The sequence below is a fragment of the Spinacia oleracea genome, chromosome 4 (genome assembly GCF_020520425.1).
Source record: "Spinacia oleracea cultivar Varoflay chromosome 4, BTI_SOV_V1, whole genome shotgun sequence".
NCBI lineage: Eukaryota > Viridiplantae > Streptophyta > Magnoliopsida > Caryophyllales > Amaranthaceae > Spinacia > Spinacia oleracea.
In genome coordinates, this window is record NC_079490.1 from 138,234,141 (window position 1) to 138,249,116 (window position 14,976).

Here is a 14,976-nt window from a genome sequence, read left to right on the forward strand (position 1 = left end):
AGCTCGCACCGGTAACCCAAGGCATGCTGAATGCCATACAAATCTTCGGCGAGCCGATGATACTTTCCTTGCTTGGCTTCCACCAACCACTTCCCACCAACAGCCACACCATCTGGGCCCGCTATCTCGGATTTGTCCTCAAACAGACAAGCAAGCCTCCCCAAGGGGTCAACCTCCTCCCACCGCCTCGGAAAGAATGGGCGAATGGGAAAGCGGCCCGTCGCACCAGCCCCTTGTTAGGTTATGATACATATGACAATTCATAAATCATGCGGAAAAACCATTAAGCCAGGAATACATATTATTTACACATAATCATTTAGCATAGTTTAGATGCATACTCTTTGTTGCGTGCCTTCCCTAGCTGCGCCCGAACCGAACAAGAACAAGTCTTTAGGACTCCAAGTGTCGTCCCTCCGTAGATAGTCCACAGCACGTCCGGATCCGCCTTAAGATTGACCAACTAGAATCGCCCTTAAGGTACTATTATTTTCGGCACTTTATAGGCAAATGTGTGACTGAATTTTTCTCTCAAAAACTCACTTTGAATACTTGAAAACTCGTCGTAAATATGTGACCCTAGGCACTTATTTATAGAGTTTATGGAAAGGAATTATAATCCTATTAGAATACAAATCTATTTAATTATAATCCTACTATGACACTAATTAAACAAACTTTATCTATTAGGATTAGATTTAATCATATTACGAATCCCGGTAGCCTTAGGATTCGAGTAGCACACACGAGTGGCGCACAAGCACCGCACACCCGCACGCAGGCCTTGCGGCCCACGCCGAGCGCACAGCGCAAAGCCCACTGTCGCAGCCTTGTCCGCGCGCGCGCCCAAGCTTCGGCTGGGCCTGGCTTTTGCGCTGGGCCTGGTCGTATGCTTGGCGTGTGGTTGTTGCGCTTGGCTTGCTGGGCGATGGCCCGGCTTCGTGCTGGGCCTTCGTCTGGCAGGCCTCGTCCGATGCTAATTCGTACGATACGCTTCCGATTAAATTCTCGATTCCGGAATTCATTTCCGATACGTACAATATTTAATATTTCCGATTCCGGAATTAATTTCCGTTTCGAACAAATATTTAATATTTCCGTTTCCGGAACTATTTTCCGATTCCGATAATATTTCCGATTCTGACAATATTTCCGTTTCCGGCAATATTTCCGATTCCGGCAATATTTCTATTTCCGATAATATTTTCCGATACGTACCATGTTTCCGTTTCCGGCAAAATCTACGACTTGGATAATATTTATATTTCCGATACGATCCATATTTCCGTTTCCGGCAATATCATCGTTTCCGGAGTATTCATTTCTTGCCTGTGACGATCTCAGCTCCCACTGAAACCAAGATCCGTCGATTCCGAATATCCATAGATGGAGTATTTAATGCCATTAAATACTTGATCCGTTTACGTACTATTTGTGTGACCCTACGGGTTCAGTCAAGAGTAAGCTGTGGATTAATATCATTAATTCCACTTGAACTGAAGCGGCCTCTAGCTAGGCATTCAGCTCACTTGATCTCACTGAATTATTAACTTGTTAATTAATACTGAACCGCATTTATTAGACTTAACATTGAATGCATACTTGGACCAAGGGAATTATTTCCTTCAGTCTCCCACTTGTCCTTAGGGACAAGTGTGCGTTTCCTAATTCCTTTGTCGCTCGATGCTTGCTCTTGAACATAAGGTAAGAGTTGTCATCCTTATTATGTCCAGAGGTGTTCCTCGGTTTCAGAGTTCAACTGATCAAATAAACAGATAATCATAGCCTATGATTCATCCGAGCACGGCCATGCATTTCACAGTTTCTAGCTCTCCGAGTGGCCTTGTACAACTTTTAAGCATCTCATCCCGATTTATGGGAGGACAATCCCAATCTTGCGATCTTGAGATTAGACTTCGTCTGATAGGTAATTACCTGAGCGTTGCCTTTATAGCCTCCTTTTACGGTGCGACGGTTGGTCAATGTCAAAGCAACCAGTTCTCAAACAAGTAATCTCAAATCACTCAGGTATTGAGGATTTAGTGTCTAATAATTTTAATGAAATTTACTTATGACAGATTTTCATCTCTTACAGTAAAGTTCCATAGGTCTTGTCCGATACTAGTCTTCCCAAAGTAAGTATCTATGCAAATGATTATGACATTGCCATGTCCACATAGTTCAAGAAACAGAACTACTAGTCATCTTGCATTCTAGTCGTCTAACGTTTTCTATGCGTCCAATTTTATAGAAAACTCCGACCAGGGACCATTTTCAACTTTTGACATTCAAGTTCACTTGATAGACATTTCTTAGTCACAGGACTGGTCCTGACAGTCTATCTTGAATATATTGTCAAATTGAAGGGACTCATCATTTAATACTAAACCAAGATTAAATGGAATATGAAAATACATTTCATATATGATAAATGTTCAACCCCATTGTTTAAGAACCATGGGCCTCAAAACCCATCTTTAAAACAGTTCATGGAATTCAAAGCTATGCTTGATTTCCAGTGCTACAATGTGAGTGTTGCTTCTCACTTGTTGCATAGGTTTAGTTATCATGATTTGCCAATCTTAATATCCTTTTCATCGAATGTTCTTCGAGATATGATGATAAGATCTTTTGAGTTTGTTTAGTATGTGATCTAGTCTTTCTTACTTCGATAGTGGTTCTACGCATTTTGCAATGAAGAACTATTAAGTCAACAGACATGTGATCTACCCAAGTTCAGTGAAGAACTCTTTAACTTAAACAACCCTGTTTCATTGCTTCTTAGGCAATAATTACTTTTACTTCAACTGTATAGGTTGCTAGTGATGCTTTGTTTGGATTTGCTTATCCAAGCAGTTCAAAGATATGTGGAATACTTTCCAGCTTTATCTTAGAACATAGAAATTAATATTTCAATATCCCACGCAACAACTCATGGTCTCCAATCCATGTTGCCATTTCAAAACACGATGCTCTATAGCTCGTCCTTATCAATGGTTAACTCCAAAGGGTCTTGCTTGATCCTTTGCCAGTGTTTATGCGTGTAGCATCAATTATTTAGCATATCTTTATTTCCTTGAGTCAAGAACTAATCTTATGTACCTTTTCAAGTACCATAAGTTTTTCTTGATCTCAATCTAGTTGATCTTTACTTAGATCAATAGAGATTGGTATATGTTCGTCATGCCCAAAGTCATACGATACGTTTTTGGCGATCCTCATATTATATCATACATGATAAATTCTTTTGCAGAATAACTCCCAATTGAATTCTATTCATGTAAGTTTAGCTCATTCAATTTCAGTCAGCTAAATTCTTTGACATATAATATAGGTTAAGAATCTCACTTAGATCCTTTGATGTTTAACTTAGTAAATGCTTATACATAGTTCAAACATTCTTTACTTAGATTATTCCCATGGGTCGAATATCTCCAATGGAGTCTTTCGTGTTTGATTTAGTAAATGCCATTACTTAATCCAAAACAATAATACAAGATCTTTGTAAATAGATCTTAATACCCAGTATGTACTAAGTTACGCCATGGTCCATCATTGATGAATAATCTCAAATCTAAGTCATTAGCATTTGAATGTTATTTCTCAATAGAGAGATATGTGTGTGATACACATAGGACCAATTAAGTTTTATGTACTCCCACTAAACTTCTTATATATCTATAAGAATCATGTACATTTTATGAAACTAAAATACTTATTAGCTTCACTAAAATACAGTTCCAACTCCCAATTGCTTGCTTAAATCTGTACTTAGATTTCGTAAGCTAGCTTTCTTTTCAAGCATTTATTTGGATCCACAAATCCTATGACATTCCATGTACATAGTTTCTTCCATCATTTGATTGAGGAATACGTTTTGTCATCCAATTGTCATATGTACCAATATGCAATCATTGCTTGAATTATAGACTTGAGCATTATGATTATGCATGAGGTTTCAACACAATCCATGCCATGAATTTGCTTGTAACCTGTAGCAACTAATCTAGCTTTGTGTGTGAACACAATTTCATGTTTGATGGTTTTTATCCTTAAAACAAACTTGCAACCAATAGGTGTGAAACTATTCTTGCAAATCAACAAAATTTCAATTTTGTCATCAAAACATTGAGTATGTTTTATGGCCTCTAACCATTTAAAACATTTGGGTCTATATATGGCCTCTAACCATTTTAGGGAATCTGGGTTTCGTCATAGCTTTCTTACAGGTCACAAACTCATTAATAGTTTGACTGCAAGTTGTAGGTTTCTTTACTATCTAATAGAAGAATTGCATAGCTTCAGTGACCTGAACTCCATGTTTCTTCACTATCTAATAGAAGAATATCATAGTTTCAGTGACTTGAACTCTATGCCTACTTGGGTATAGAACATCAAACAATAGAATATCAATAGCCACTTGAAAGTCCTTTGAATATTCTGTTCTCCTTGAAGCACTTGTAAAGTCTTCTAAGAGATGTCTATTCTTTAAAGCCACTTCTAAAGTCCTTAAAGAATAAGTTCGGTTTTTCTGAAGTACTTCGAAAAGCCTCCGGAATGTCCGTTTATGTTTGTTATTCGCCTCGAAGACTTTCGAGGTCTATTTTCTCCCACTTGTCATTTTGGAAACGAATCTCCAAAAGGACATTATTTCGAGCAAACAAACATTATGTTCTCAAAAATTCGTGGTAGAAACAATACCCTTGTGTCTCATTTGAATAAATCACAATGAAACATATATCTAGACTTGGGCCTTAGTTTGTTGAATAACAAACACTAAGCTCCCACTGAGTTTAGCAACTCTTTAGATATATATAATTGAAAAGATATCCTGAAATTACTTTTCAATAGCTTTGACGAATTTGGTTTAGTTTGGTGGTAGTTGAGCATTTTGTTTTAGAAATTATAGGAAAAGTCTTTATGATTCATCATTAATCGAATCAAGTACTAATTGACTTCGATTATTCCAACTAAGATATGCCATATCTTATGGACCTAGATTGTGAAATAACAACACACAATCATTGATGATCATATTTGGTCTCAAGTAATCATCAACATGATCTAACCTAGATCTTTATGATTTCTTGCCAAGTGGATTTTATACTTCTGAATCTTTGAACTAGCCAAACAGATTCAACTTATATCACATTTGAGTAAATAAACCTATATTCACTCAAATCCATGTGAAATAATAAAGTCATAAAATCTTTCTTTAGCTTTGAACTCTATTGTCTAGGCGTTCTAACAATAGTTCATATCTTTTGTTACTTTCAACAAGTAAGACTAGTTGTCTTAAATTGATTTACAAATCAATGAACTTTCAAAATTCCATCAAAATAGAGCTTTTGAATGTTAACTTATTGATATGGTCTAAGCAACAATGCCAAAGATTAGTGGAACTCAAATCAAGGGGTTGATTTGAACCTAGTAAAATTCTTTAAAGAGTTGTTTGTTTTAATAAAGCATATTGACTCAACCTGTAATTGACCATTTCATTCAAATAAACAAACAAACATTGTTTTTGTTTTTCTTGAATGTGAGTCTTTCTGTGTTTGAAAACAGAAATTTAGGTATGTTGATTATGGAACAAAATAGCCATTAAGTTCCAGCCTTGAAAGGACTTAAAACAAACCAGATGACCCTACAACTAATGTAGAATTGCCATGCTTCATTTCCCACTTGTAGGTCATTAGTGTAGCCTAGCTTCCATTGTTTGAGTTATTACCGAAGTAAGAACCTCAAGCGGTATATTATACCAAGGAAGTTTGATTGCTAGGTCACTTCTCTTTAAACATAAACTTATAGGTAGAAACGGAATCGTAAATTCCTTTCATTTGTTCCTTGTTTTCCTATTTCTTGTACCCTTTCTTATAGTCTTAAGAATTGAATTCTATAGTGTTGACTTTTATACTTTGTTAGACATGTCCGATGTCATTCCAACAGAGTTCTTATCATTTTATTTATGTTGAATATTCTGCTTCAACTAGATGATCTTACCAGAAGCTTCTAAAGTTCTCTAAGCATCAATCTATTCGAATGTCTAGGGACTAGACTCATTCGAGAAATAAATGGACAAAGATATTAGGTTGTTAACCATTGGTAAGGCTGAGCGTTTAAACTCAATGCTTTATGATCTCAAAACTACATTGTATTTTGAATTCACAAGTACCAATTGGTTCGCCATTCGATTTTGATGTTCGAAAACAACCATAAAAGTCTCTAAAAGAAACGTACATTTTAAATTGCTCATTTTCTCTCATTTCCGTGAATCGTTCTTGTATTCACTACCAATCGAGGAAATTTACTGTTACCTTTCTAAAAGGATTTATTGCAGTGCAAGATATTTAATTATAAACAATAATTAAAACATTCATTGAAGCATGCAAAGTCTAAACATTTATCATGAATAATAACTTGAAAATGAAAGCAATCATGCAATTTAAACAAGTCATTAGCATTTTATTCGAATTATGTGTTCCGGCAGGTGTGAATAAAATGATTCCAAGACCCTAAAACCATTGAAGAATTAAGCACAGTTTGTCGACTCAATTCTAAAACATTTTAGGTAAGCAAAAGCCTTTTGCTAATAGTCTAGAAACTATTCTTGGTTGATAGGTACGTCTAAGAACTTATTAGGTAAACCTATCGATTTTGCCACGACATAAAAGGACTCCTTACTTATATCGTTGAGTTTCACCAAAACTAACATGTACTCACAATTATTTGTGTACCTTGCCCCTTTAGGACCAATAAGTAACACCTCGCTGAGCGAAAACTATTACTAGATTGATGTAAAGGATATCCAAGCAAGTGTATATTTTGGCATGGCACCTTTTAACTCAATTTTTAAGTTTTGGAACTTAAGGCTCTTACTATGTTGGTTAGATTTTAAGTGAACTAAAATCCTTAATCATGCAACATAATCAAGCTTTTGATCTCATGCATTTTAAGACATATTTAAAAGCAATAAATAACTTAAAACATGCATAAGATAAATGTGATCTAGTATGGCCCGACTTCATCTTGAAGTTTTAACTTCAAAGTCCGTCTTGAAAATCTCCGTGGGAGGCACCATTTTCTTCAAATAGGATAAGCTATAATTAAAACTAATTACAACTATTTGATGGTACGCAGACCATATTTGAATTGAAAAACAACTTTGGTACTTTAGACCAATTACATTCAAATTAATGGTACGCAGACCATATTTTCTATCCTATTTGGGCCATACTAGTCACTTCATAACCTGCAAAACAGTACATATACAATATATACCATTCACCCATTCATTATCATGAATGGCCCACATAGCTGGTTAGTAAAACACATTATGCATCACGTAAAAATTTGCAGCAATTAATCAAGGGCACCAATAATCTACCAATTATTCAGTCCTTATTAATTCTAATCAAGTTGTTTTAACCTTAAGGATTTGTATACCTAATCAAGAGTTTATGACTAAAAGGGCTCCCACTTAAACCAATAAATTCATATGCTTTACTAATTATAAACATAAAAATGTATTCCTAATCTAACCGGAAACATACAAATTTAATTAAAATTTAAAGCTCATATAAATTTATAATTGAATCCAAAAAGTTTAATTTAATTTCAGTCGTATTTAAATTAATTCATGATTTTAATTTTAGTAAAATAATTAGAATAAATAAAATTTATTATAATTACAATATTCAAAATTAAAATCCAAGAAAATAATTTAAATTATTAATTTTAAAATTAATTAAAATTACGAAAACTGAAAATTTCAAATTAAAATTTCAAAACGATCTAATCGTAACGCAACAACCCCACGCAACGTACGCCCATGTGCCACACGCACACAGCCATCGCTGGCCATGTGCGCGCAGCCCATGCGCTGCGTCGCATCGCTGCTGCTGCTCTCCTTCGCAAGGCTCCACGCGAGCTGGTGCTCGCTGCGCGCGCGCCAGCGCTCGATGCACGCGAGCCATCGCTCGATGCGTTCGCTCGCCAGCGCTCGCTTTATGCGGGCCAGCGCTCGCTGCGCGCGCTCGATCCTGCGAGCCATCGCTCGCTGCGCGAGGCATCGACGCTGCGCGAGGCATCGACGCTGGGCGTAGCACTCGTGGCACGCAAGCTTGCGCTCGCTGCGCGCGAGGCAGTGCGCGCTGTGGCGCAGCTCGCTTGCTGCCCACACGCGACTGCCGTGCCTTGTTTCGCCCTTGCCCATTCCTCCATTGCTCACAGCCCACGACACAAGGCAGGGCTGCTGCCTTGTGCTCGTGCACCATGGCCTTGCTCATTGCATTCGTGCCGCATGGGCGACGAGCTCCCTTGCTCGTCGTCACATGCCCGCCATATACAACACCCCTTAAGGGTAACACGTAGCGTCCATTGCTTTGTGCGTGCAAGTTATATGAGCGAATCGCATAAAATTTAAAAAATTTATATTTAAAATTAATGACAAATTAATAAATAATATTAATTTCATAATTTTAGGGCGAAAAATCGAAAATTTATTATTCAATTGATTTCCGATTAACATGGATTCAAGTCTAGGTCATAAAAATTTAAAATTTAACATAAATTTACAATTTTTATGGTGGTTTTTAATCATAGGTATCTAATTAAATTATAATTAATTATGAAAATCAAATTAATTCTAAATTATTCTAATTTTCAACAAATTAATCATAATTACAAATTAGATTGCATAATTAACAAGGCTAGGCATTCAAACTTGTTAAACCTATACAGTAGGTCAATCAAAAATTCAAGATTTATCAACAAGAATCGCATATATTTAATTTAACATCTTAAATTTACGAAATTTTGCATTCGAAAAACTAAAACCTCCGAAAAGTCATAGTTAGGCTTCGAATTTGAGAATTCTGGGTTCGGCAGAAAAATATTATTTTTGTCAAAATTTTAGAATGCCTTTTACATGCGGAATTGACACAAAAATCACTCGATTTGGATGAGTAACGAAGAAACTGCCGAAAAACTGCGTACGTATAATTAAATAAACGCAATTTGCAATTAATTAACAATTACGAAAATTAATCACTCCTTTTAATTCTTGCAAATTTGTAATATTTAACCATGTTCATGCAATTTAGATTATGAAAATAATAAGAGGCTCTGATACCACTGTTAGGTTATGATACATATGACAATTCATAAATCATGCGGAAAAACCATTAAGCCAGGAATACATATTATTTACACATAATCATTTAGCATAGTTTAGATGCATACTCTTTGTTGCGTGCCTTCCCTAGCTGCGCCCGAACCGAACAAGAACAAGTCTTTAGGACTCCAAGTGTCGTCCCTCCGTAGATAGTCCACAGCACGTCCGGATCCGCCTTAAGATTGACCAACTAGAATCGCCCTTAAGGTACTATTATTTTCGGCACTTTATAGGCAAATGTGTGACTGAATTTTTCTCTCAAAAACTCACTTTGAATACTTAAAAACTCGTCGTAAATATGTGACCCTAGGCACTTATTTATAGAGTTTATGGAAAGGAATTATAATCCTATTAGAATACAAATCTATTTAATTATAATCCTACTAGGACTCTAATAAAACAAACTTTATCTATTATGATTAGATTTAATCATATTACGAATCCCGGTAGCCTTAGGATTCGAGTAGCACACACGAGTGGCGCACAAGCACCGCACACCCGCACGCAGGCCTTGCGGCCCACGCCGAGCGCACAGCGCAAAGCCCACTGTCGCAGCCTTGTCCGCGCGCGCGCCCAAGCTTCGGCTGGGCCTGGCTTTTGCGCTGGGCCTGGTCGTATGCTTGGCGTGTGGTTGTTGCGCTTGGCTTGCTGGGCGATGGCCCGGCTTCGTGCTGGGCCTTCGTCTGGCAGGCCTCATCCGATGCTAATTCGTACGATACGCTTCCGATTAAATTCTCGATTCCGGAATTCATTTCCAATACGAACAATATTTAATATTTCCGATTCCGGAATTAATTTCCGTTTCGAACAAATATTTAATATTTCCGTTTCCGGAACTATTTTCCAATTCCGATAATATTTCCGATTCTGACAATATTTCTGTTTCCGGCGATATTTCCGATTCCGGCAATATTTCCATTTCCGATAATATTTTCCGATACGTACCATGTTTCCGTTTCCGGCAACATCTACAACTTGGATAATATTTATATTTCCGATACGATCCATATTTCCGTTTCCGGCAATATCATCGTTTCCGGAGTATTCATTTCTTGCCTGTGACGATCTCAGCTCCCACTGAAACCAAGATCCGTCGATTCCGAATATCCATAGATGGAGTATTTAATGCCATTAAATACTTGATCCGTTTACGTACTATTTGTGTGACCCTACGGGTTCAGTCAAGAGTAAGTTGTGGATTAATATCATTAATTCCACTTGAACTGAAGCGGCCTCTAGCTAGGCATTCAGCTCACTTGATCTCACTGAATTATTAACTTGTTAATTAATACTGAACCGCATTTATTAGACTTAACATTGAATGCATACTTGGACCAAGGGCATTATTTCCTTCACCCCTCGGCTCGATTCAGCACGGTTTTCATTTCCCGAGCCCCCTTCAGCATTAACCTCGAGAGACGTTGATCTAGGCCCTTCGAAAGCAACCTTATTTTCCTCCTCACCACTAGAGGAGGACACCACACCGGATTTCTTCTTCCACCTTCCCCCAGCCATGGCAAAGTTGGGAAGCGCCGAGGATACACAGAAAAGAGTAGAAGTAAAAAGAAGTGAAAACAAAAAGCAAATTACCTCTCCGGAAGCGGAAAATGCCGATGAAACAAATGAAGTCAGGTCCCGAGGCAGATTCGCAGCAAATATGCAAAGATCTGAAGAAAACACCAAATGGAATCACCGGAATTCTTAAGAAGTATGGAGAACGTTTGAGCGAATAAAGTTCGAAATGAGGAAAGAAGTGCGGTATTTATAGGCCACGTTCTGAAAATCGCCCAACTTCCGCCCCTTAACACTTGTCATCCGTTCGCGAATTCAAACCACTCTCTTTTCGAAAAAAGAGAGGGAACCTTTGGACTTCTTACAGCTGGAAACCCACCCATTTAATTCCAAATGGACTGGGTCTGGGGGGCATGTTGTTTGGGCTCCCAATTGAATATCAATTGGGCCACTAAGTCCAAAGCACAATGGCTCAATTCAAAAACATCGAACCTGCCACCACCACTAAGGCTATTCAGCCATCAACCAAGGCCCAAGGCCCAATATCAATAAATGACCTATGGGCATTTATTATGCAAACACTATAAATAGGCCGCCAAGGCTCAAACCTCAAGGTACGTCCAATTTATTGCCTTAAGACTACTCTCTAGAGAACTTCTCTCTCTAGAATCCAAGCATTGTTCTTACTTAGGCATCGAAAGGGCTTTCTTCGGAAACACCCCCGAGGCTAGTGACATTGTCTTTGTGTAGGTAAATTCGGACAACAATCATTCAAACTAACAAGATCTTCAACACACTCAACAGGGCCTTCATTCGAAGCCCATTGTTCCATCCGCTTCAACACCGGAACAAAAATGAAAAAGGAAACTATCTCAAAATATCGGATAATGAAATATCAATCTCCCTCCGTGGTTCCGTCCAATATACGGAGTAATTCAAAACTTAAATACTCCGTAAGAACAAATTTGTAAATCGTCAAATCTATGTGAACTTGTGAAGTTTCCTTTATAAAATTCCTTAACGTTTTTATTTTGTAAAGTTTCTTAGTAAATGACAAAAATAACCCTGAATTTCCTTCCTCGAAAGCCAGTGGCAGTTACAGAAACTTGGCCGACCTGTTAAACAAATACAGAGTAGTACACGGTACACGCCTCTGTCTCTTTCTCCGCAACTCCCCTCCTCTTTTCCTCCCTTCTCCCCCGCCCCATTATTTATCCCTCTTTCTATCTCCAAACAATCTCAATTCCAACAATCTAAACTCCAACAATAATTTCTCTAAACAAAAAGATCTCAAGAATCCTGTGTTGCGTTGAAAATGGCGTCCTCTAAAAACCAGCAGCAACAGATATTCCAAGATCAACTTCCAATAATGGCGGAGAAGCTCGGCGGAGACGGCTTAATCGGAGAATTATGCAAAGGGTTTCGCTTACTAATGGACGGTGATAAAGGGGTTATTACATTTGATAGTTTAAAGAAGAATGCAGCAATTCTTGGGTTGCAGGATATGACGGATGATGATTTACGAAGTATGTTAAGAGAAGGCGACTGCGATGGCGATGGAGTTCTTAGTGAGATGGAGTTTTGTGTTTTGATGTTTAGATTGAGTCCTGAGTTGATGGAGGAAGCTGAATTTTTGCTTCATCAAGAACTTCAATCCTGTTTCTGATTTTTTTAAGGGAATTTTGAGTATGTGCTTCCTATTTTGAGGCATGATGTAATTGATGATTCTTTGGCCACTTTCATGGTTGGTTGATTATGTGATTAATACTTACAAGTTACATTATACTCGTCGTTTTTGGCTGTTCAGCTTTTATTTGTTACTGTTTTATCGATCGGATGCAAGAAAGTTAACGAAGAAATAATTACAAACAAAAAAAATATAATGTATGTGAATCACTAGGAATTAGCTACATCCATCAGATTTTCATTAGGTTTTAATGGGTTTCGAAAAGATCAATCAAATTTTCCGAAGTTAATTTAAAGAGTTTTGAAATGAACATTTGGGCTATGATATGAGGTTAACTGGGTTTCGATCCATCAGTTTGTTTATAATTTTGAGTTTAAAGTCCTATCATGTAGAGTTTTTTATTTTATTATTATATATAATTTTGAGTTTGAAGTCCTATCATGTAGAGCTTTTGTAATTTTAAGTTTAAAGTCCTATCATGTAGAGTTTTTCAGGTTTCTTAACGAGTTGGGTTCTTATAAGTTTTTGGTTCTGATCAATTTAGAACCGTATGATAAGGTACGGCTAGAGCTGTCAAAAATCGACCCGACCCGAAAACCGACCCGAATCCGACCCGAATCCGACCCGAAAATACTGGGTCCTGAACAAGATTTTATGACCCGTAACCCGATTTTATCCGAACCCGAGCAACCCGAAAATGAATGGGTCAAAACCCGACCGAACCCGTTTTGGACCCGACCGATTGAAAATCATTGTATTTATAGTAATAAATGAGATTATGAGAAAATTTAAGCATAATAGACACGTTGTTTTTACTATTTTTGTGTGTAATATGATTTTAATTTGAATTATACGACATTTTATGGTTGAATTTGACTAAATATAAACTTTCGTAGGAAAATTTGTTAATTTGTCCCAATATTTTGTATATTTATAACCTAAATTAATGAAAATATAATGCGCATTTTAAAATCTCTCAACCCGTTGGGTCAACCCGAACCCGAAAGTTCTGGGTCTTGAACAAGCATTTGCAAACCCGAACCCGAAAGTGACCGACCCGATTCAACCCGAACCCGAAAGTAATTCTTTACAACCCGACCCGACCGACCCGTTTGACAGGTCTAGGTACGGCATATTGGGTTCTGAAATAATGTCACACTCATAAGATGAATGTGACGCAGATTTCTATGTTACCTTGAGTGTGTGGCCAACTGGCCGTGTAAGAAAGGATTGATTAAGGAATGAGGTGATTAGGAATAAAGTGTGGGTTACACCGATTGAAAACAAGATGAGGGAAGTGTTAGTGTGTGTATTCCAGCTGAAACCTAGTTGTCATAAGTTTCATCTCAAATCCTAAATCTTTCAGGAAAATTGACTAAGGTGATTAGGCCATGTAAGACGGAGACCTAAATGAGCGCCGGTTAAAAGGAGAGAAGAGTGGCAAACAAATGGAATTGTGAGGGGAGGGGAAGACCAAAGCAAACATGGAAGATGGTCATTGAGAGTGATATGAGTTTATTGGGGATTGAGAAAATTATTGCGGTATACATGGTGGAACGAAATGAGATAATATATGTCGATGAATCAACACGACTTCTTTTCCATTTGCTCTTTTTCCGTCTTCTTTGTAAACTTCTCTCGCTTTCCTATTTTTAATTTTATTATTTTCTCATAATAGATTTTTTGCCTTTTCTTTAAACCGGTCTATCTTGTTTTCGTGTTACCTTTTCTCGTGTCTCATGTTTACTATCTTTAACATAGCCTTTTATTTATCTTCATGTTCCGCACAGTTCCTTGTATATTAGTCTACCCCATTCATTTTGAGACTAAGGCTTGATTGTTGTTGTTATTATAGTATCAATTTAGAACCAAAGCGATACCCTATAAAAGGCTACAATGGTTAAGCCAAAGGAAGAGATTCTTAAAAACTAACGACTTCCTTATTGCTTTACTTAAAAAATCTCTCTCTAGGCGATAACTAGGGTTTTCCTAGGGTTTGCTGTGTAGAGTTGTCTTCTCCAATCTCGTCTTCGAGTTGTGGGACTTCTGCATTGATTCTGTTACTTGGAACCTAATCCACGAGGTACCCCTTTCTGTGGCTTGTGTGGATCTTTCTTTTTGACTAAGGAAATATGGCGGAAATAATTGAACAAAAACTGAATGGACTGACTTTGACAGAGGAAGAGGAGGAGGTTGTAGTTTGTGAGGATGCGGAAGATGAGACTATTACTGAACAACTTACACTTTGCCTCGTCGGAAAGCTGCTAACCCTAAACCCATACAGCGTTGAAGCGATGAAGAATACACTGAGGATTGCCTGGAGGTTGGGGAAGGGGATGGTGGTGAGGGAGATTGAGAATAGCTTATTCATATTCCAGTTCTTTGCGATGTCGGATAAGATGAAGGTACTGGAGGAGGGACCGTGGTTCTTCGATGGAGCACCGCTCCTGTTGAAGGCTGTTGAGGAAGGGGTCCAACCATCGGAGATCGTATTGAAGGAAATAATGCCCTTGGTCCAAGTATGCATTCTATGTTAAGTCTAATAAATGCGGTTCAGTATTAATTAACAAGTTAATAATTCAGTGAGATCAAGTGAGCTGAATGC

At 37.7% G+C, this 14,976-nt stretch overlaps 1 protein-coding gene across 1 annotated transcript; it reads left to right on the plus strand.

The window, feature by feature from the left end:
* Nucleotides 1-11,830: 11,830 nt before the first annotated feature.
* On the plus strand, nt 11,831-12,469 carry LOC110792328 (calcium-binding protein PBP1-like). The gene has a single exon (XM_021997142.2). The coding sequence runs from the start codon at nt 12,000-12,002 to the stop codon at nt 12,348-12,350; it is 351 nt and encodes a 116-aa protein (XP_021852834.1). The 5' UTR covers nt 11,831-11,999; the 3' UTR covers nt 12,351-12,469.
* The last annotated feature ends 2,507 nt before the right edge of the window (nt 12,470-14,976 follow it).

Bases quoted from the DNA above. Each gene is read 5' to 3' on its own strand.
- LOC110792328 (XM_021997142.2), top strand. From the start codon at position 12,000: ATGGCGTCCTCTAAAAACCAGCAGCAACAGATATTCCAAGATCAACTT.